This window comes from Hippichthys cyanospilos, chromosome 18 (genome assembly GCF_059441005.1).
Source record: "Hippichthys cyanospilos isolate Australia breed blue-spotted pipefish chromosome 18, RoL_Hcya_1.0, whole genome shotgun sequence".
Classification (NCBI taxonomy): domain Eukaryota; kingdom Metazoa; phylum Chordata; class Actinopteri; order Syngnathiformes; family Syngnathidae; genus Hippichthys; species Hippichthys cyanospilos.
The window spans coordinates 6,630,287-6,653,572 of NC_142386.1; the positions used below are offsets into that span (position 1 = coordinate 6,630,287).

Here is a 23,286-nt window from a genome sequence, read left to right on the forward strand (position 1 = left end):
GAATGACGATTGCGGGGGGGCCTCATATGTCCCTGCTAAGTTGCCGTAGCCGCCCACAGAGACGCAAACAAACCCTGGAGGAGTTTCGTCCGCAGCCAATCGTCGACACAAGCTCGCGAACGCTCCAAATGCTCGGGCTGCGCTGAACGCCAAGCAGGCTGCCGGCAAAACGCGGCCAGATAACAAGTGGGCCCCGTCCCACGCGATTTTACCGCAGTGTTGGATTTACAGCTAGCGATTGCTGCAATCTGGACGCTGCACTCGAAGGCGACGCGCAACTTGAAAGAGTCGACGAGGGCCCGCGTAGGGTTAGGGTTAACCAGTCTTTGGTCTTGTTAGTTTTTTTTTTCTTGGGTTTTCCGGAAAGGCTGGCTGGCATCGCTGGGCTCGACTGTCAACACGTAAATGGAAGGCGGAGGAAAGTTCGTGCTAGGAGAGAGCGTTTTAAGCCCTCTGTTTTAGCCGCGATAGCTAAAAGCCGCGCCTACTGAATGTGGCCTTATTTTGGAAGTTTAACAACCACGGACTCAATTGAGGGCACTCTCGGGGGTATTTGCGTTTGGCTACTGTTGCGCGTTTGATTCAGTGCGGTTCCGACAAGACTCGGGCGCCATCACGTCATTGCGTTCGCTTAAAAACGTTGCGCATTCCCCCTTCTTTTTACTTCGTCATCATCATCAACAACAACATATCAGTGATATTTGATTAGGATTTACCCCCTTTGACCACGAGATGGATTGTACAAGGCAGCTGGGATGTTTACGACGTTGAAGTCAAGTCGTCTTGCTATAATGAAAGCGGCAAGGCGTTCCGCGGCGGAGGCGTAAAAGTTTGTCTCCGATCCGTGTTGTCGTCGGCGTCGACCGCCGCTTCGCTGCTGTATTCTCTCCGACGGTACATTAGGGAGTCGCGAGTGGCGTGCTCCGTCCAGCCAAAGTGCCATGAGTCGGCTGGCGTGAGACGTGCCGATCGCGGCCGTTGGAGAAAAGCGCAGGTGCGGCCTCGGTAGGCGCAAAGTGCGTCTTGTGGACAACTGAATCTGGTTAAGTTGCGAGTTGGACCGGCCATGTCTGACAACGCCCCCGCGCGAAGCCTGGACGACATCGACCTGGCAGCCCTGAGGGTGAGTTGGTGACTGACTGACTGAGTGAGTGGGCGAGGGAGGCAGGCAGGCAGGAAGGCTGGCAACTTGTCTCCACCACGGTTCGCTTGAGCCATGGTCCGGGTCGCCAGGCCCAGGCAGAGCACAACCTTTAGTGCGCAAATAGTACACGCCCACGCAACAAAGTTCTGTTGCTCCTTCCTAGAATAATGCAAGGCTTGGCGCCCTGTTGGAGTTATTCCGCCTGCCAATATATGTCATTGCCATAGATTGCTGAACAAGCTATAGTACTGATAGTGATGAGGAAAAATGGATTGTTTCCCCAGGAACGCTTCATGATTTCTTATTAGGGAAAAGCGAGTACTGATAGCAGCCTTATTTCAAGCTATCGCTACCCTCAATCGAAGCCGATATCAGAATTGGGGCAGTACAAATAATTAGATTTGATAACATGTTTTATTTAATTTTGATGAAGGGGAAGTATCAATATGCCTAGTATTGGACCTGGCAGCCGATACAAGTATTGACCATTGTCAATGAGCAATTTTACAATAATTAACTAGAAAGAACAAGTAAAAAGAAAACAAAATTTGCATGCATTTGATGAAGTTATAAGAAAAATGTGTGGAATTTGGGCTCAAAGTGATATTCTTACTTGGTATGGGTGGCTAATGAGTTGTGTATACATACTGGTATCATACGTGCTTTGGGGCACCCCCTAGAAATGGATTTAGCAAAGTACTAGTTGTATTGGCACTTGGTATTAGTGACTACTCAGGAATAAAGTCCTATATTCATGGTATCAGTCTAAAAACAACTAAGCAGTGTCTAACAGCTCTACCTCTCATGTAGGACAGTTGTTTACCAATCATCATCTTGCATTGCTGCAGCACTAGCACTTTGTTTATAGAGTCAAAAAAACTGGGGGTGCATCCTTTTCAACACAATACTTTCTTACTTACTTTCGTTTAATAAATGTAATGCTTCTTTCCATAAATTTAAGTCAAGCTACAGCAATATTAATAAGTTAACTATGTTAAGACCAAGCACAATTCTGTGGTTGTGTGTCCGATTTTAGTATATTACAATGTGGTTATAAATGCACTTCTGACATTTCAATTTTACAGATGGCATTTTTTAAATGTAGACAAGTGTTTGCCAACCTTTTCTTTAAGTGAGCCAAGGTACTGTTACATTCAGAAAAAGAAAATGTCACAACCCACCAGCAAACAAAATGTCCCAAAAATAATAAAGTAATATACCATACATACCGAAATGAACTTTGTGGTACCTGGGGCCCCCCAGGAAGCACGTCGGGGGGCCCCTGATCTAATGCCTGTAGTCCACAATGACGTTGAGAACGTCCATCAATCGCATGTTTTTGGAATTTGGGGGGGGGGGGGGGGGGGCAAATAGCAAAAATGCGCTGACCTGTTTTTTTAAAGTTGACCTACCTGACTTGGTCACCCACTAGTTGCAGCGCTAAATTCACATTTTCAAAATATTAAAATCAAAAATTAAGATCATCAAGCTCCAGGATTGCGCTTTGTATGTGCCCACCATTTGCTTGCATCTGAGTGCGAATGTGAGTGCAGGCCTTCCTCTTCTCCGTGTGCCGGACGTGGGTGAGCGGCGCCTCTGCCTTTGGCCACCCACTCCATAATCAGTACGTTCTGTTTTGCTTGGAATTGTCGCTCCGCTCTACCTACGACTGCGCGCTTCCTCCTCTTTGTAGCTGTCGCACGTTGGTCAGTCACGCCACTTCTCTCCTGCTGCCTGTCAAAGGATTTTTTTCCCATGAATGTTTCCTGTCCCCTTTCCCACCTTCCTTGTTGTAGCAGAGAGGTCGTCATTGGAATAGGACGAAAGAAGCAGTCTCAGCACCCACACATCTTATATGGGAAAGTGGATGCGCTTGCGCTTAAATTTGCACGTAGCGAACATGAAAATGTCGGGTGGGTGCCACCGTAGTATGTGTCAATACTTAGGATGTGTGCTGTCGCCGCGCTCCTCTATTTAAAGCGATGGGAGGTTGGACGATGCTGGTGGGCGGTGAGGAAATTGACATCAAATGCACCATGAATTTCTAGACCCTTGCTGATGTCGAAAATAACCGTTTTGCCGATTGCTGATTATGATACAGCTTTTTTTTTAAATTTCCATTTTACAAAGCGATCAAAGGGAGATTTGTTAAGCTTTATAATTATGAGCCAACCGCAACCATGTAAGCGGTCATCAGAAAAAAAATATTCCAGAGATGTGTGAGGGTTTTTTTTTTTTTTTAACATATTTGATGATGACTAGAAAAGTAAAAGAAACAAATGGCGCTTGTGGAAAGCCACCGTCAGCCATTTTAACAAGGACCCCACCAAAGAATTTATTGGCTGATGATGGCCCTTCGAGCATTGGCCAAAAATAATGCCTCAGATGGCTGATATTTGCAGATTATTTTAACTTTATGTACTAATTATGTAAACGGTTTACAGCAATTGTATACAAGTGACACAGGTGTCTTTATTCATTACGTAGAAATCCGTACCATAACCGTGAATAATGGTGTATATAATAAAATTTGTTGATGATCTTATAAGATACATTCTGCAACATAAATTGAGGAAATGTGTTAAGTAGGACACCCATTCAAATACTATTAACACAACCACATAACGAAAAATAATGTCCTTGAGTTGCAGTACCACACAATGCATTTTGTGAACAAAAAAGGAAAGTGTTTTTTTTGTTTTTTGTTTTTTTTTAACCCTGCTACTCTGGTAGCAGGATGAATGGTGAGAAAATTTCACTATAACTGACTCCTATTGAAATGCACTAGGAGGAAACAAATGCTATGTTATCATTTTTAAAATAAATTGCCCCATTAATTTCTTTGCGCTAAATGGACATGGACCAGTCAGGCCCTATTTTGAACCGTAACCCCCTCCCTGAATGGCAATGACATGAGCTGCAAATTTCTAAATGGCTCATTTTCACAAATTGGCTGCTAACAATAGATGTTTTTCTTGCTTGTTTAATTTCACACTACACGGTTAGGCAAGCACTCAGCAGGCGCGACTGTATACGGGCAATTATAAAGCCCATTTTCCATCATATGAATCGTTTTAATAAAACAGGCACATTCAAATCCAAAGCAAAATAACACCCGAGCTTTTGATTTGTGACCGTAATGATGCTTGAGCGTCTTGGCGTTTGTGAACGGTTCCTGACATGCGAATGTGTTTGTGCGTTTGTCAGGATCCCGCCGGAATCTTCGAGCTGGTAGAGGTGGTCGGCAATGGGACGTATGGGCAGGTGTACAAGGTGAGATCGGATTGTTAGAGGTCGCCTTTTCAACAGCAGAGGTAGTTTACATCCATTGACAGACAGACATAGATTGATCATACTGTTAAAAAGAAGAAACAAAAGATGTGACGTTAAATTGGCCGTTGAAATCAGGGCCGCCACGTGAAGACGGGCCAGCTAGCGGCCATCAAGGTGATGGATGTCACAGAGGAGGAAGAGGAGGAGATCAAAGCCGAAATCAACATGCTGAAGAAATACAGCCACCACCGCAACATCGCCACGTATTACGGTGCCTTTGTCAAGAAGAGCCCGCCGGGACACGATGACCAGCTTTGGGTCCGTCCTTTGCCCCTTTTGCGCGGCGTTGTTATTGGAGCAGGCTCGATGAAACGCTTGCTTTTGCTTCCAGTTGGTGATGGAGTTCTGCGGGGCTGGCTCAGTCACCGACTTGGTGAAAAACACAAAGGGCAGCTCGCTCAAAGAAGACTGGATAGCGTACATCTGCAGAGAAATCCTAAGGGTGAGGGGCCAAGAACCGGACTATTGCAGCAGTCAAACATGCACTCTGCAACATTGTCTGACTTGTTTTCTTCCTAAATGAAAAAAGTATTTTAACAGGATCTAGAAACACACTTAAAGACAATATCTAAGATTTTTTTCATTAAAAATGATGCATTAAATTATTATGAATTTCAATAACCTAATTTTAAATATAATCGTAGGTCTACTTATCCTTAAATAATATTACATAGGGCCTGGCACTCCTCCGGAGGGCACAGTGTCTGTTCTCGCCACGGACAGCTGTAGGAGTGTGTATTGCTGCATTTACCATAATGCCCCTGAACCCCTCGTGGGTGCATGCGAAAAATTACAAAAACAGTACTCCCTTTAAACACTACATTCTATAGATAGGATTACGGTATTGTTTTAATAGCAAACATTTATTTCACTTCTTTACACAAGTGTCCTGACACTTACAAATAAAGATAAAATAATTTGGTCAATTGCACATTGCAATTCCACATGAATTGATGTTGGTTGTCTACGTGTATTAAAAGTGATTGTATTATATCTTGTCTTTGTTCAGGGCCTTTCCCACCTCCACGCCCATAAAGTCATCCATCGAGACATCAAGGGCCAGAACGTTCTGCTCACGGAGAATGCCGAGGTCAAACTCGGTATGCGTGAAAGCGCAAAATGGCGTGCGCTGGGTTCTGCTGAATGAAAGTTTTCCCCTTTAAGTGCGCTTGCTTCACCTTGCGTGTGCCCAGTGGATTTTGGAGTGAGCGCTCAGTTAGACAGGACGGTGGGGCGCAGAAACACCTTCATCGGGACGCCTTACTGGATGGCGCCGGAAGTCATCGCCTGCGACGAGAACCCCGACTCCACCTACGACTACAGGGTAAGGCCGCCCAGCTTCTTTATGGTTGCGTGCTCCCTCTGCCAAAGGCCGAGACTCAAGCGCGGCCCCGCCTCTTTTTCAGAGTGACATCTGGTCCCTGGGAATCACCGCCATCGAAATGGCCGAAGGAGCGCCGCGTACGTCAAAGTCGGAGTCCGTTGCTTCGCATGCGCGCGCCCGCTTGAGTCGGCTGCCGTTTCACGCCAAACGTCGTGCGATTGATTCCAATTTGTCATTTGAAAAAAAGGACAGTTTGAAAAGGCAAAATGTGGCCGGATGACAGGTCAAAGTCGATAACTACTCATTTGTGACTTTTAAGCTATACACAAGCCACCGTATGAACAGTTTTGTTTTGTTTTTTGCACATGCTATTAATGTTAAGTAGGGCTAGCTCTACTGAATCGTTTTAAAATTATTCCAGTGTGTAACATTCGCAAGCGCGCATCCCTGAGCTTTAATGTGTCTCACTGAATTGCATAAATGAATGTTTCCTTTGGTCTTTAGCTTGAACTGTTGTGCAGCAAGCACGTTTCTTGCCTCATAATAGCTTCTGTACTCTACTGCGAAACTTGAAAGCTAACCAGTCAGGTTTAGCAAGCTACCTACGCTGGGAACATGACTCATGTGCCTTGCTCTTACATTCGCTATAACAATAGGCCTGAGGCATTGGGAAAGATTGGATAACACCGCCAGTGCCCATGTTTGAGGATACGAAAAGAAATGTTTGCATTGAGTATCGGTATTGTTTCCAAGCCGCTGTCTGCTAGAAATGATTGATTCTGATTTGCCTTGTCTTGACTTTACGTGCAAATTGATGACGTCATAAAACTTAAATCGGGTTGTCTCGCTTTCCGTAGCGCTGTGTGACATGCATCCAATGAGAGCCCTCTTCCTGATTCCCAGAAACCCGCCTCCCAAACTTAAATCCAAAAAGTGGTGAGTGAAATGTTATGGTTTTCATTTTAAAAGTCGGCATGTCGTACCTGTGGCCGGGAAGAACGGCTCGGTTCGGTATCAAAGGAACACTGGATTTGACATGGAAAAAGGGGAAAAAAATGATTGGTTGCTAAGAGCACATAGTTCATAGTACGTCATGCAATAATTCTGCAAGCCTTATGGTCATGGAATGGAAGCTATGTAATTGCGAAATACCTCGTTGCTTGTTGCATGTTTCTGCCAAAAAAAAGACACATATTTGGCAGCTATTGACTTGGGAACCACTTGTACCAGCATTTTGCGCAACTAACTCTTAGCCTGTTACTGACATTTCTCCCAGGTCCAAGAAATTTATTGACTTTATCGAGGCCTGCCTTGTGAAGACATATCCCAGTCGGCCATCCACGGAGCAACTGCTCAAGCACGCCTTTATCAGGGACCAGCCGACAGAGCGGCAGGTCCGCATCCAACTCAAAGACCACATTGACCGCACGCGCAAAAAAAGGGGGGAGAAAGGTCAGTCGATCAAATGGGGAACAGCCCAGAATCACAGGCTTCATTCCACATGTATTCTTATCCCTTATTGTGATTTTCCACACAGAGGAGACAGAATATGAGTACAGCGGCAGTGATGAAGACGATGAAAATCGGAGCGATGACAGAGAGTCAAGGTATTCCTTTTTCCTCAATTTAACATCAATGGGATTTTGGTGGTGGCATTTGAAAAAAAATGTTGAGCTTTCACTAAGCGGTTGTTGAATTGCATTTTTTTCTGCCTGCTCGTAAGTCGTCCTTACGAGAGCGGTAGATTGTATCGATCTAAGTTCATTAGAAGATGAAACGAGCGCTTAATGGGATCTTCAAAGTTGTTTTGGGATGGAAGCCAAATCACCATTTTTGCCCAATATCTTCCTTTGAGCGGTCAAACTTCACTTTTTAAAGGCTTCCTGCTATTGAAATGGACTTTTCAGCGGTCTATCTACAGTCCCTGAAAGTTTGAGGCCAATCTCCTTTTGTGACGGTACCGGTTGCTGTAGAACTTTGAAACACTTGAAATTGTGTTTTTCTCAAAAGTAGCAACATTTTAATGGCTGTAACATCATCCGTTTTTGAGATACTTTTACATATGATATATCATTTTCAACCTATCCGGGGACGGCCGAATCTGAAAAGGCAAAACGTCCGAAAGCATCCTTAACGGTCATTGCTTGAATTCCAATGCAGCCCTAAAATCCTGAAAATTCTTGCCCGTTTAGTACTTAATAGAAAAACGTGTCCCCAATAATGTTTTTGCCTGTTTAGACTGTGAGCCAAAGCAGGCGCTGTGCCCAGTAAAGGGTTAAAGGAAATTCCATATAGGATTAGAATGTATGAAGAGCTCATTTTCTGACCCTTTTGTCAGATCCTTTCACATATAATGTGAAATGGCCCAAGGCAAAGAATTTGGGGTCAAACGCGTCTATGGACGGTTTCTGTTTTCTGGCTTTTTTTCTTTCCTTCTCCAATGCGATTTTCCCATTCAAGATGCCCGCCTTCCATAATGGAAGACGATTCCATCCCCGTTTGCGAATGAAACAATCTCATTTGACATTTTGATCATTGACGGATCGGCAGCTCAATCCTCAACGTGCCCGGGGAGTCCACCCTGCGCCGGGACTTCCAGCGTCTGCAGCAAGAGAACAAGGAGCGGTCGGAGGCTCACAAGAGGCAGCAGGCCCAGCTGGCCGCTCAACGCAGGGACCCCGAAGAGCACAAGAGGCAACTGCTCCATGACAGACAGAAACGCATCGAGGAGCAAAAAGAGCAGCGACGACGACTGGAAGAGGTGACGAGCGCTCCCTTTTTCTTTCCTTACCGCCCCGGGAGGAAACAAATGCAACTGAAACAGTACTTGCGCAGTTGGGGAGCGCCATTCACAGGAGTGGAGTACATTCCAAATGATGGCGTTCTGGTAAAAGCAACACTGTGGGAGCCAGGCCTTTCGAGACACCCGAGTCTGGCCCGGGTGCTCATAGCCGACGGTCGGCAATAAACAGTTTTGCCGGCATAAAATTTCCTGCAGGTCCAAAACGGATCTTGTTTTGAGGTTTCAAAGATGGTGAATGCGCTTTGTCTTTTTTTTTTGTGCAGCTGTAGTGTTCTTTCTTGCGTTCTCTTCAGTTGCTTTCTCAAGTCTGCAGGTGCTTTCTCTCATAGGCAGGCCCTGTGTTATAAATTGTCTGGTGCAAGCGCTCATTTCTCTCTCTGCCGTCATCCCAGCAACAGAGAAAGGAGAGGGAGATGGTGAGGCAGCAAGAAAAAGGTCCCCATCGGAGACTGGACGATATGAGACGGGAGGAAGATAGAAGGTTGGCTGAAAGAGAGCAGGTAACCAACCGCGCGGGAGAAGCGGCCCACTCAGCCAATTGGGGTGAAGTGTGGGCGTGTCCAACAGCAGCACTCTGCAAGTGGTGAAATTCCATGAGTGGGTTGCCATAGCAGCAAGGCTTCAAATTAGTCTATTTATTCAGAGATGAGTTTTCCGTGGGTGAGCTCCCTGTTTTTTTTTTTCCCCCTTGCCGTTTCCTGTCTCCAGTCTGATCCTGTCTGCTATCAGATCACAGTCACTAGCACATCCTGCTCATTTATTTATTAATTTTTTTAACTGAGACTCAGTTTTTTGCCACGATCACATATCGAATGTTTTTTTTTTTTTAATGTTGTTTTTCTCATTTGATTCCCAAGTAGCAATTGTGCTGATTTTGTATTTGTTGAATTTGTTATAGCGTATCTTGTGGCTTTTCTTGCTTAGTGTATGGACGTTACATAACTATGATTGCGTCCTCCCCCCTCCTCTCATACATGTTGTTTCTCCTTTCACACCTTTATTCCTGTCCTCCCGGCCTCCTTGCCTTTTCTCAGGAGTTTATAAGACATAAGTTAGAAGAAGAGCAGCGGCAGCTCGAAATCCTTCAGCAGCAGCTGCTTCAGGAGCAGGCACTGCTCATGGTAAATTGCCCTTATTATTGGCTTTTCTTTTTTTTTTTTTTTTTTTTTCATGGTCTTCCAATGTCGCAAGTACAGCAGACCTCAGACTCGCCGGACGCCTCGTTTTGTCTATTTGGATAGCTTACAGAAAATTCATATCAAAATGTCAAGTACCTGCAGCACACTAACTTGCTCCTCCAAATCTCTCGCCGTAAACTTTGGTCTTTGAGATGAATTAGCCAGCGTGAAAAGTGTGTTTAAGTTGGCATGGTTTCAAGAGCAACGGCGACTGAGTCATATGCGTCCAGCCAAATGGAGCTCTCAAGCGATGCTAGCTAGCGGCTAATTCATGCTCTGTGGCCGTAACACGCTGTCTGGAACAACTTCAAAATACACGAGATTCGTGTCCATATACTGCATATTTGGTCTAATGCTTTCCCGCTGCCGATCGATATCCTCCATCTAAGCTTGTCTCTGGTATTGTCTCTCACATCACCTACCTTCATGTCCTCTTTTACTACATCTGGAAACCTCTGCTTTGCTTTTCCTCTCTGCCTTTTGCCTGGCAAGTCAAAACTCAGCATCCTTCTACCTATGTACGCTAATCACTCCTGTGGACATGTCGGAACAATCTCAGTCTGGCCTCTAAAACCTCTAACATGTGCCGTATTCATTCCTAAGCCTTTCCATCCTTGTCACTCCCAAAGGTTTATTTTGAAGTTGGCCTTCTTGTCCCGTTTCGGGGCCTTTAACTGTCATGCTGAGCGATAATAATGGTTGCTGCCATTAGCTTTTCCATTTTTTTCTGACGCGTACCCTATTAAGCGGGCGCCGGGATCATACTGGTTTCAACCCTGCATGGCTCCTACTGTGAGTCTACACACAAACTAGGAATCATTCTTTTACAAATGACAAGATATTGTTTTAAATTCCGGCTCCCTTTTTACTGACATAGGCGGTAGAAATAGATCTCATTAAGATGCAATGCAGTTATACAACATTGCCAGCTAAACACTACAATCAAACATTGTTTAAAAAAAGGGCCACTTTTGTCAACTGAGATGGATTCTAGTCGCCAACGCAGAATTTTTCTTCAGCTCTTGAATTTGACGTCACCTTGTACAATCAAGAGGTGACTATTGAGTGCACATGCTTTTTGCCTGCATGCAAACGCTGGGTAGACTGGGGCATTAAGAAAAAAAAAGCAGTTGGGTGGCAGTTGTTAGTGTTGCCAAAAGTAGATGGCTCAAGTTACCCTGTATTCTCACTATGTCCAAGGCCCATATGAGACAGTTGACGTTCAAATACCAAGAAGGCTGTTGTGCATATTGTTCAAATATGTCACCTATATCAATCATTGCATGTGCATTTTGGATGCATATGAATGTGATTATCCTCATGGTTGAATCCATTTCCATTCCTTTGGCATTTTCTCTCGAGCGGAAACGGACGTCAAACATAGGAGTGATGCATGTAAGCTTCTAATGAACGGTCAAGTACCAATATGAAGCAGTTACGCTCTTGTGAAACCAATTAATTTTTTTTCCCCCCTTCCCATTGACTGTGTGACCATCCATACTGGATGATCACGTAAAAATCTGGCGCGGGTAGATTGAAAATAGGAAGTTTGTGTCATTGGCTGTTTTTGGTCCGGCGGCATGCTGACTGCGCTGCATTTCTGGGCCCAGGAGTACAAGCGTAAGCAGCTGGAGGAGCAGCGTCAGTCGGAGCGGCTGCAGAGGCAGCTCCAACAGGAGCACGCTTACCTGGTGTCTCTGCAGCAACAGCAACAGGAAAAGAAGCCCCAACTCTACCACTATAACAAGAACTTGGAGCCCAACAACAAACCCACATGGGCCCGTGAGGTACAGGCACGACAAAATCAATCTGCATATCTTGACTTAACCCTTGTGCGGTATTTGGTCCAATCCTTTGATCTTTGCATCAGCGGCGTTTTACATCAAAGGGAAAGCATTGACAGAAGACGCTAGGGAGCTGAAACTTCACCCGGGTGTTGACCACATGGCACGAGCGCTTATAGTTATTCTCACACTAGCAGGAGTACGCCATCCCTTGGCTAAAATACAAGGAGAATGATGCTGAAGAAAATAACCCCCAAATGGTCAAAATACTACACTTGGGTTAACAGAGTGTAAGTGAGTATAGAGAGCAAAGGTCGCAATAAACATAGCCTTAACTTTGGCCGTCATACGCGCGCCCCAGGTGGAGGAGCGAAGTAAGCTCAACAGACAGGGCTCTCCCAAAATCTGCACCGCCGTCTCGGACACGGCCATCCAGTCGCGCTCGGACTCGGCGGGTCAGCCCGGAGCCGCGCAGCCTGCTCAGACGCCCCCGATGCAGAGGCCCGTGGAACGTCAAGGAGGACAGGGCAAGGTCTGTGCCGGCGATTGCGTCCGAACGCGCCGCCGCCACCTGCCTCCTGCTACCTTTTAACACGCGTTTTCCTTCTTTCCTCCGCGCTGGGAATTTGCACTCTCTTTCTGGGCCTTCTCCGTCGTCCCGCGCTCCCGCTGGCGCCGCCGCCACCGTAAAGTTCCAGATGGCTCACTTGGTTCCGCTGAAGCCTTACGCCGCTCCCGTCCCACGCTCCCAGTCTCTCTGCGACCAGCCCACTAAGACCATGTCCGCATTCCCTACCCAGGAGCCCTCCCTGGCCCCCGCGCCCCGAGCCGTCCGCTCCAGGGATCTGGTGCGTCAGAACTCTGACCCCACGTCCGAGACCCCCGGGCCGCTGGGGCACCCAATCAGGGAGGAGCGCGGCCCCTGGATCCGTCTGCCGGATGTGGAACTCCCACCCAAGGTGACTTGCGTTCCTCTTGTTTCTTGCTGAAGGAGGCCAAAGAATTGTCAAAGTTCTGACTAAACATCGACCCTCAGATTCCCCAGAGAACAGCATCGATCGCTACGGCGCTCAACAGCAACCTGACGTCCGGCATTCGCCATCCAGTGAGAGCCAGGTACCTTTCGCGCCTCGGATGGTGAAGCCGCATTCATGCGCAATTTAACAGAGGTTGTTAATGACTCAAATGGCGTCCTCTGCGCAGTAATCCAGACCTGAGCCGAAACGATCGCTGGGAACGAGGTGATAGCGTCAGCGTCGTCTCCAATCTGCCGCAGACGGGCTCGTTGGAGAGGCATCGCATCCTCGGTCAGTACTCGTGTCCCGAAGGCCCGACTCCCCTTAGCTCCACTAGGGCGTTTGAGCCATAACCTCATCAAGTCCTGAGCACATGACGCTTTTCAGGTTCCTCCAAAATGGATTCGCCCGTACTGTCGCGCGATAGTCGTCAGAAGCCGGGGGAGTCTCGCACGTCGTCTCGCCCGGGCCGGCCCGCCGTAAGTGTCGTGGTGTAATCCGCTACTTTTAACACTGGTGCCGGGATACCATTTCTAACATGTTACAATTATGATCAGTAACTTGCATGTCTTGCGTTTGATCACAATTGCCCTGCCTATTAACACTTATATTTTCTCCTTACTCTCACGTTCCTTTTCCACTTGTTCCCCATCATGCTCTCCCGCTTCCTAAATGTGTGTTGACAATTGTAGAGTTACAAGAGAGCTATAGGAGAGGTCAGTATCAACTGTGTATGTGTGGGTGTCTGGACGTCTTCAGGCTTCATTCATCTGCATTGACTTGAAGGAAATGTGCAAAGATTGAGTTGCATGCCTTGCATGTTGGCTCACTTTCAAGGAAGTTTTTATGTGTTTGAATGATGTTGCTTTCAACATTTCAAAAAAGGGGTTTTCAATGTCATCATGAAATACCAGGCGATCGTTTTATGTTTGCACTAGTCTATTAATAATTAGGGATACGCCAATGGGATGAAACCACCAAGCAAAACGTTTGTCCGAAACGCGTTGACTTTTTAGCCCATGGCCCCGACAATCGACTTGAGGAAAGGACTTTAACGTCACAATGCGTTGATGAAAATAAAATGAAACTGCAAATGATGACTTAGAATATTATACTTGTTCAGTGTTATAACATAAGTTTAAAAGGAGCTCATTTTTATCTGCACCCTTTTTTGTGCTAAATCTTAGAATGTTTCTACACAAGGCAGCTTCACTCATTTTGATTTGTTGATATAGCAACCGCGAGAATGGAAGACAGAAGCCTAAACCTTGTAAACAAGTGGCTTGGTCGGCCATACATTTTAATTCAATAAAATAGCTGTCTGTACACCCCATTCATTCTTTATAAATTAGATTTTATAGATTGATAAGAGGCCCACCCTAAGGCATTTGTTAACATTTTTCATGCACTGAAACTTTTTTCTTGGTATCTCTTTCCACTGCGTTTAAATTCACTGCATGGATCACATACCTAGTTGCCAGCTACCGCTGGAAGCATGCGCCATGTCATAAAATGATAGCATGATTGCCAAATGATTCCCAAAATTTTCAGTGACCAAATATGTGGCGCAAATAATTTTTTATGTATTGCAGGATCACGGGCTTTTTGCCAAAGAGCGCGCCGACGAGCAGCCCAGGCCACCAGTCAAGGCCAATGATTACTCGTCGTCCTCGGAGAGTAGCGAGAGTAGTGAGGAGAGCGACAACGGAGAGGGAGCAGAAGAGGAGGAGAGCCCCACCGATCGGTAATATGGTCAATACGCGGGCAACGCGGGAAAAGATTTGCTTCACCCTCGTTGGCTTTCGCAGGGGTCACAGGGACGCAGACACGGATTCGGTCAACACCATGGTGGTCCACGAAGACGAAGGCGAGGAGGCAGAAGGAGAGCAAGCCGAAGGTTACGGGGATCAGACCATGTTGGTACAAAGGGTGAGTCGCCAAGCAGAAGTGAGCCAGGTGGCCAGAAGGCCTCTTGACTAACAAGGAAATAAGATGTCTTCCGCATCAATATGTTGGGTTAGTGTTTTGCTTTTCTGCTACGTGCGGGTGATTCTTCTTGTATCTTAAAGAGCCCGGAGAAGCGGAGCCACAACGGCTACACGAATTTACCAGATGTGGTCCAGCCCTCCCACTCCCCCTCCCCCACGGATTCGGCCGCTCGCTCCTCCCCCGGCAAGGACTCCATGTACGATGTAAGTACGACGCCTGTTTGTGCAGTATACTTGCGTGTCACTCACATACTGTAGACTATAATGCCTGCAAGTTTGATGGTTACAGCTGGTAATTTGAGCTTTATCAATGCAAACGTTCTACAAATTGTGCACCTTGATGCGACTTGTGCAAAATGGCCTTACAATAATGTCCATGTTGTTAACTTACACAAAAATGCTTTTTTAGCACTCATCCAAGCTCTCTCTCCTTCCAGTATCAGTCCAGATGTTTGGTGAAGGCACCCGGCAAATCCTCCTTCACCACCTTTGTGGACCTTGGAATGTACCAGGCACCGGCAGGTACCGGGGATAACATCTCTGTCGCCAGTGAGTCCGAATGTTTTTCCCCATTTTAAGACCGTCGACTGTAGTGCAAAATGGTTTCTTAGTCAGGCACTGTTTGTTAATTATGCTTAGGCTCAAGGTTTGAACAGCTGAAGATGGAGGTGAGGAAAGGATCCATGGTGAACGTGAATCCCACCAACACACGCCCTCCTACAGACACACCCGAGATCCGAAAGTACAAGAAGAGATTCAACTCTGAGATCCTGTGTGCGGCTCTTTGGGGTAAGGCTAAGCCTAAACCTTCAATAAATACAAAAAAATATGTATATGTAAGTTTTGCGGGAATCACTCCACTAGTGCGGGCGCTCACAAAGCAACCAAAAACCAAAGCTGGAAAAATGGAGATCTTAGGTGGCTGCTCCTGTGACACAAAGAACAAACGCTTGTTGAGAGAACAAAGCGCATCAGCTTGTATTGTCAAACGTTTTCATTCGAATCTATTCAAGCTCTTTTGACCTTTTTTCCTCAAAAGCCATTTAGCGTAAATATCATCTCTCTCGGCGACGATGCCTGATTAGGATTGTTCATGGTCTGATAAGACGCAGCAAATGCACAGCCGCTTTATTCCGATGACATTTACATCATAGTTTAGTAGCCTCGAATGGCATTAAGGCCAACTATAATTTGTGCGTGTGTTTGTGTGCGTGTGTGTGTGTAGGTGTGAACCTGTTGGTGGGGACAGAGAATGGTTTGAAGTTGCTGGACCGCAGCGGACAGGGCAAAGTTTATCCGCTCATCAACTCGCGCAGGTTCCAGCAGATGGACGTTTTGGAGGGCCTGAACCTGCTCATCACTATTTCAGGTGGCTCGCCACGTTTGCTTTTGCATGCGAGAGGACATGAAAATGTGGCCGCCTCCTCTAAGAAACGCTGCTCAATTTTCCTAAATTTGTGATTTATAACATTTTCTAACATTTGGTAACCATTCCCCACGAGAAAATGAAAAATACAAGCTTTTTTTTGTAATACTTTGCCCAATAACCTTTCCAAGTGGTGTGGTTGTATGATTATATTAGGGCCTGTCAATATTTCATAACATGACTGATTTTAATTTAGTTTTATTTTGGGAGCGTGGACAGTGTTTTGCATTCTAAAGTGTTTTCAGTAATTTGTGCTTTTTTTTCTCTCAAATCAAATATTTGTTTATATGTTTTGTACTGTGTCAGAACAGCTACTACATATGCATTTGGCTTCCCCCCAGCCTTGTAGAGTTTTTTTCTTTTCCCCCTGGACTTAGGTTGCAGTCATAAGTGCTATCAGTATTCATCAAATGTGACTGACTTGAGAAAAAAATCTGACGCTGCGCCCGTTCCACCCAAAGGCAAGAAAAACAAGGTGCGCGTCTACTACCTGGCCTGGCTGAGGAACAAGATCCTCCACAATGACCCCGAAGTGGAGAAGAAGCAAGGCTGGACCACGGTGGGGGAGATGGAGGGCTGCGTGCACTACAAAGTCGGTGAGCCGCACAACTTATTTCTGACTTGTGACGACGACAAGTTGTAAGGCGGCCTTGTTTGACCGATTGCGCCATATCCCGCCGCCCGTAACGCGCCTGTTCCCTCCAGTGAAATACGAGCGGATAAAGTTCCTGGTGATTGCTCTGAAGAATGCTGTGGAAGTGTACGCTTGGGCGCCCAAGCCTTATCACAAATTCATGGCCTTCAAGGTAGCCGCTCGCACGCCGTCCGTCGCCTGTTTATCTCTCTGTGGCGACTTACGCTTTGCCGCGCCGGGCGCACCAGTCCTTCGCAGATCTGCCGCACAGGCCCGTCCTAGTGGACCTGACGGTGGAGGAGGGTCAGAGGTTGAAGGTCATCTACGGCTCCTGCGCCGGCTTCCACGCCATCGACGTGGACTCTGGAAACAACTACGACATTTACGTCCCGGTCCACGTGAGTGCTCGCCGAGTCATCGCGTGAGTCATCTTGGCTGACTTGAAAGCCAAATGCCTCGGGATCCCAAACAGATCCAGAGCCAAGTGACCCCGCACGCCATCGTGTTCTTGCCCACATCCGACGGCATGGAGATGCTTCTGTGCTACGAGGATGAGGGCGTCTATGTCAACACGTATGGACGCATCATCAAGGACGTGGTCCTGCAGTGGGGAGAAATGCCCACATCCGTCGGTATGGCTCCGAAAAGCAAAAGTGGACTCAAAGCAGCTGCGCTTGACCAGTCGCTAAGTTCGTGCTGTCCTTTTGATCCGCAGCTCACATCTGCTCCAATCAGATCATGGGCTGGGGAGAAAAAGCCATTGAGATCCGTTCCGTGGAGACCGGGCATCTGGATGGCGTCTTCATGCACAAGAGAGCTCAGAGGCTCAAGTTCCTTTGTGAGAGGAACGACAAGGCAAGAAATACGTCACTTAAATGCTTTAAGTATAGCTTTATTTTTCCGCCGTTTTCAGCAGCTAAATTAGTTTGTATTTTCTCACTATGAGCAAATTATTTTGCACTCGTACGATTGATAACGGTTTCTCACACACAATTTGATGGCTATTTTGATTTTTTTTTTTTTTTAACTTTTTTTTTACATATATACTTGTGTACTTCCACTAAAAGATGATTGGTGGTTAGCCGAGCTGGATTTTCAGTCGCCAGCACATATATAATATTTAGATTTGTAGGCAGCAATGAAAGTTCTTATAAAGATATATATATTTTTTTGTATTTGATTTTCCGTTGAAGTGTGAATGAAAAATACCAACAAAGGTTTTCCCGCGTGTGTCGTCCTCAGGTGTTCTTTGCCTCAGTGCGATCGGGAGGCAGCAGCCAGGTCTACTTCATGACCTTGAACAGAAACTGCATCATGAACTGGTGAAGCCTCTCGGCAGGCCGAGCGCGGCCGACAGTTTCCCCCACGCGCTCGCACGCCGTTTACACGCACGCAGACATCCAGATAGGCGCCCATTTGAAAATGCACACACGCCCCGATTTGAAAATTGCCAAAAACCCTGTCGGATCAGCGCCGCCATCCAAAAAAGCCTTTCTCACCGTCCCCGTGACGAAAAGGTCTCCCCCATCTCCAAATCGCCTGTCCCCCTTTCTATTCTTTGTCTCGATTACCCGCGCTTGGTAACGCGTACTCAGCCGTAAGTGCTCGTCGCGCCATCGCCGAGTACGGTACGTTCCCGGCCGGAGTGAATTGCGGCGGGCCCCATCGTGGCCGTGCGGCTTTTTGGCGCTCGCCAGGATTTCACAGTGGCTTACGGGGAAAATGTTGGCAGCCGGCCGGAAGCTGCGTCTGGATTGGCCGTTGATAAAGCGCGAACCCGTCCCGACTGCGTAGCGCTCGGTACCGTCAAACTTCTAGCTTTCTTCTTCGGTCGGCCTCTTCAGAGATTTACGGAGCATTTTTCAGAGATTTACAAGAAATGTGATATTTGTATGTTGTAGTTATTCTGAATTACTGGTCTTGTTGATTTTTGCTCTACTGTCATTGCAATATATGCTGTTATTGTGCGGTCTTTGTCTGAGGAAAGCGCACCGGTCCACGTGGCCGACGCTGGCGCTAGCCCGGCTCGATGATGTAATAAACTTCAGATGAGTGCAGACGTATCCTCCAGCTGTGGAGTAGATCCGCTGGGAGTCACGGCTAATACCAAAATTCCCCAAATATAGGATGCACGCTTAATTGTAGGGTCAAATGCTGGTATTTTCTATGTTAGACGCACCAAGAGTTTGGAAACAATGTAAAAACTATAGCAAAACAGAATTTCAGATTTGTGAGCGGTCAGTCAACGCCTCGCCAGTGGAACATTGAATGCGCTCGAAGCAGTTGTTTTTCCTTTTCCTCGCGCTGCAGCTCGAGTTTGTTTTACCATGAATACTTGAAGTCGCGCACGCTTTGTGTTCCGCTGATTAATACGTCAAATGGAATATCTGTGTACTCTAACCCGAGCACACGGCTGCATAGCTTGCCACTCTTAATTGAATCAGCTGGCGACAGTAATAATTCAATAATGTTCCTGTGTGTGACCAAGGATGGACTCGGACGGTGGTTCAGTATGATCGCTTCTTTTACTGAAAATAATACAGTGACAACCTCGGCTAAGACTAGCCTCTGTTAGTTGCAACATGCACTTGCTGCTAACAGCCACCTGTCTGCTCATTAGCTCGTGTCGTTACGGTAGTTATTGTATGTAAGTATTTAGTATTTTATAAAAACGCACGTGTGCGTGAACTTTTGCTCATGTGGGTGACAGATCAATCTTCCTCGAATGGTGTGAATATAAGCGCTTCTTATATTTGGGGAATTGCAGTATTTGTCCGGCGACATCCAGATGTGGTTTTACGCCGTCTCCGCTTCTTGATGGATGGCCGAAGGTAACGGGACCGACTGTCTGTGTACACTGCTACGTGGGGGATTAAGACGGGCACTTGGGTCGCTTGAGAAGACTCTCAACCTCCCCAGAAAAGTCCCGAGATCTTCTCTCTTCTTTGTATTGTGAGACACTGGTTCGAAATAGAAACACTGCAGGAAGCTTTGGTGCTCTTACGGCACTTGTCATGCACAAAGGTTGGCGGGTATTCTTCGTCTTGAAAGGATGGAGCGATGACGCTGAAAACATGTTTATGTCTTGTCAAGCCAAAAGCGATAGATGTACAAATAATAGAAATGTACTATAGCTCGAGCGTGCATGGAAGCCATTTCAAGAGTGTTTTCCCCTTTTTAGAGATTGTCTTGATTAGTTGTGGTGCGCCGCCCGCGGCCTACCTTTCCAACAGGGCTGTTGGCGTGTGTGTGTTTGCGCTTATTTTAATCAATCTGCCATGTTTACAGTTTAAGCAGTGCCTTGGAGTTGGGACGACAATGTTAGAAGCTATTGAATGGGATAAAGCCTCTACCCCCCCACTTTCTTATTAGCTCCTTCAATCCCAAAGACATATTCGGACTTCATTTTTGAGAGTTTTGAGAATATATGCTAGAAACTGCACTGAATGCTGGCAGCAGGCAGCATACAATCAAACACACTGAATTGGCGATTGAGACTGCTTGTGTGGTATAAAGCCAGCGGTTGGCACGCAACACCTTCCGGTAACAACTTCAAAATAAAGACTTTTGTGTCAAGAAAAAACAAGCATCCGTGTTCATTAGGGCTGCACAATGAATCGAATTTTAATCATGGTCACGATTAATTAAGCTGATCCTCGGCGACATTAACATTTAAAAAGCCTGCTACCGAACATGTGAAATCAAGCACTTTGTCAACCTACCACCAGGGGGCAATGTTTCCCACGTTTGCATGACAAAAGCTTCTGCTTTTCTCACCATGATATATTATTTACCAGTGTAAAATGGTGTTGAGTTTCTCACCTAATTCCTAATATATACGGTTCCAGCTGTCAATTGAGACCCATTTTGAAAAATCCGATAAATTTGGTTTGAAATAATTGGAAATGACATTTTGTCTGCTAATTGATTAAAATTAGCTTAGTAAAAGTAAGTAATGTGCTTGGTTTGAAGTAGGCTTCATTTTTTTCATTGGTTTGCACTCAGCAAGTTAGCTGTGTGCCAGCAGTATGTCTTTGGGATTGCTATTGATTGTCTATCTGCCCCTTAAAGTGCCCTTAAAGCATTGAAATGCCAATTGACATGCACATAAACAGGACTCATCCATGATGGGTATAGATTCAAAAATTGGCAATAACAGAGAATGGAATCTCATGAAAGAAAGAAGCCAAATAAAAGAGTGAAGCGGGAGCTGGCGTCGGTCGAGCAAAGCCATACGCGGCAAGTGTCTGGTGGCGTCCCCTTGCACGTGGATCAAGCGGCCGCTTACCCTTCCATGTCGCTCGCGTCATGTAGTGACCCGCTATATTTACACAAGTATTTTATGAAAAAGACAAAAAAAAAAAGCACATGTAAATTTGTCTTGAGAAATAACCGTGAATGTACCGAGAGATTTGTATTTGCGTCGAACACAGTGTGTAGTCAAAGCACAATGTGTGCGATGGTATATTTTTGGAGTTTTTGGAATGATAGGACACACGCTTGTTGGCGCCGATTCTGATGAGGGAAGGCTCGCTCGCTGTGAAGCGGGCTCTTGGCTCGCCCCGGCAAGGCTCTTTGCTTTGCAACTTGAAATCTACACGCGGATCATCTTCCCCCGGTCAGCTCCGGAGGCGGGGCCTCAAACAAACCGCTACTTGATCGGCTCGCGTGCGGCTCGTACCATATCGTATCTGACTTCATTTGATCTCATTCAATCACAGACCACAGTTGTTTTTTTTTTTTTTATGCCCCCCCCCCCCCCCCTAAAAATGGTATTAAGGGAATTCAGTACTAAAGTCATCAATTACTTAAGGTAATTGTCAATAAGTACTTAAGCAATTGATTACTTTAGTTCATGAAGTAATCAAATATTTTTGGTAATAAGCACAAAAGTAATTGGTTACTTTAGTACTTTAATACCTCATGAAATCCCGCTTGAAAAGATATACCAGGGATTGAATGTCTGGTCTCTAGAAAGTATTTGGGATTGAATGAGTTCATCGCTCTAGTCGAGGTATGATGTGGTTTTATAGCACTTAATTAATGACGTAAACGTGCTTGCTCCATGTGGCTTCAATTTCTTAGCTAAGAGCCTTCAAAAGCAGGCGGCGAGATTGATTGCGGACGCACAAAATAATGTAAGAAAAAGCAATACTGTACAAGCGTTTGCTCAGTTCATCTGAATGTGGCTTCAGGAAGTATTTAGCCCAGTCATAATGAATCACGCACTCATTATGGTTGTTTAAGATGATTATTTTGCTTTAGATAATTTTTTCATCTTTTTTTTTTTTTAACTTGAGGTATTCTGGCTTTTCTGTTCGCTTTTCACAATCAGTGACAGTCAATCTGGGTTGCCTTTGAGTTCCACACAGAAGTGTATGAAAGCAAGCTCGGCGTCTTCACGAGCAAATCTTTCCTCGTACAGTCCAACAACTCGACGCTTTTTAACTCTGAATGTTCTTTTTTTATTATTTTAATGGCAGTAAACAATGCAGTGTTTTAATTTGCCAGTGTTTCTTATTTGTGAGAGGTTAACTCCAGAGTGTATTTCATAAGCTCTTTAGAAGTTTGACAAGATTGTGTTCATGTCTAATAACAGAATAAAAATGTCTTCATCTCATTGTATTGCCTACTGAAGCTTGTTCTGCCTTCCACTGACTGTCCCAAAGTGATGCCTAAGCATGTAATGGAAAATACTGTACTATACGATGCTGCGGTAATTCTAACTGTGGGCGCCCTCTCGTGGTATGCAAAAGTATCACCACGGTGGAGTATGATGTTAGGCGCCATATCACAGCATTTTCAGATGTTCGGAATAGTGAGAATAGATAAGCTGTAAGACGTTTTCATTTTTATTGTGTTATGGGTTCTTTTTCGTTTTTTAGAGCTAGAAAAGAACAGAATATTGCCTAAAAAATGTGTAAAACACGCAACATGGAAAAAGCGGAAGTAAACACAGCCATTGGGTAAAAGTTCAAATGTACTTGGTTTAAACTAAACATTAAAAAGGTTGTGTACATTTTTTAAACAATAAATGACATGCTAAAACACCTACAAAAGACTAGTTGGAACCATCTCCCGAATCGGGACTACATCAACAGATTCTCAAATTCAGGTGACTCGAACTAATTAACGTTCAAATATTTTTTTTAAATTTTTGGGTCTGTTACGGTAGTTTATTTTTATTTTAATGTTTTTACTTAAAAAAATACACTTTTTAAAAGATCTTGATTGTGGCGCTTGAGAGAACCTTTTTGTTTTTAAACCGGTCTACCCTTTGAAGTGTTGCAAATCGAGTGCATTTTGCTATGTTGCCACATGATGGCGCTGCCGTTTTAAAAATGTGCTTTCGCTACAAACCAATTCAAGAATTATATTTACCTGATTTGTTTCGTTTTAAAATGTGCGCTCGCCACTAACCAATTCAAGAATTATGTTTACCTGATTTGTTTCGTCCACAGATGTTTGTTTTCTTTCTCTGCGCTAATTGTTGCTATAAGCACATGCGTTCCTAAAAGTTAGCAAGTTAGCTAGCAAAATTTAGCTTCCTCCCACATTGGCAGTCAATGGCCTCTTACGACCTCGTAAAACAGTTTAAATTGAAAGGTTACACAAAGCTATTGACATCAGCGCTTAGAAAAAGAAGAGCCGTTGAC

The 23,286-nt window shown here is 45.4% G+C and overlaps 1 protein-coding gene across 3 annotated transcripts; it reads left to right on the plus strand.

Moving 5' to 3' along the window:
- Positions 1–69: 69 nt before the first annotated feature.
- On the plus strand, positions 70–22,250 carry mink1 (misshapen-like kinase 1). Of its 3 annotated transcripts, XM_088441229.1 has the most exons (32): positions 70–1,123; positions 4,352–4,417; positions 4,553–4,735; positions 4,809–4,919; positions 5,487–5,577; positions 5,671–5,801; positions 5,884–5,938; positions 6,659–6,737; positions 7,078–7,253; positions 7,339–7,408; positions 8,352–8,562; positions 8,997–9,104; positions 9,639–9,725; positions 11,393–11,569; positions 11,928–12,098; positions 12,259–12,525; positions 12,603–12,682; positions 12,770–12,873; positions 12,970–13,061; positions 13,275–13,298; positions 14,175–14,326; positions 14,391–14,511; positions 14,652–14,774; positions 15,008–15,119; positions 15,210–15,359; positions 15,796–15,939; positions 16,458–16,592; positions 16,702–16,802; positions 16,879–17,028; positions 17,103–17,262; positions 17,346–17,485; positions 17,873–22,250. In XM_088441229.1, the coding sequence occupies exons 1-32, from the start codon at positions 1,067–1,069 to the stop codon at positions 17,954–17,956; spliced, it is 3,912 nt and encodes a 1,303-aa protein (XP_088297355.1). In that variant the 5' UTR covers positions 70–1,066; the 3' UTR covers positions 17,957–22,250. The 3 variants fall into 3 exon arrangements, with proteins under 3 accessions (XP_088297355.1, XP_088297356.1, XP_088297357.1); XM_088441230.1 differs by lacking the exon at positions 13,275–13,298; XM_088441231.1 differs by lacking the exons at positions 9,639–9,725; positions 13,275–13,298.
- The last annotated feature ends 1,036 nt before the right edge of the window (positions 22,251–23,286 follow it).

What these genes read in the sequence shown, in the direction of transcription:
- mink1 (XM_088441229.1), top strand. Translation starts at nt 1,067, where the DNA reads ATGTCTGACAACGCCCCCGCGCGAAGCCTGGACGACATCGACCTGGCA. An exon ending in GGTTGGCTGAAAGAGAGCAG is followed by an intron (nt 9,105 to 9,638) that starts GTAACCAACCGC and finishes GCCTTTTCTCAG; the next exon opens with GAGTTTATAAGACATAAGTT. An exon ending in CCTGCTCATCACTATTTCAG is followed by an intron (nt 15,940 to 16,457) that starts GTGGCTCGCCAC and finishes TTCCACCCAAAG; the next exon opens with GCAAGAAAAACAAGGTGCGC.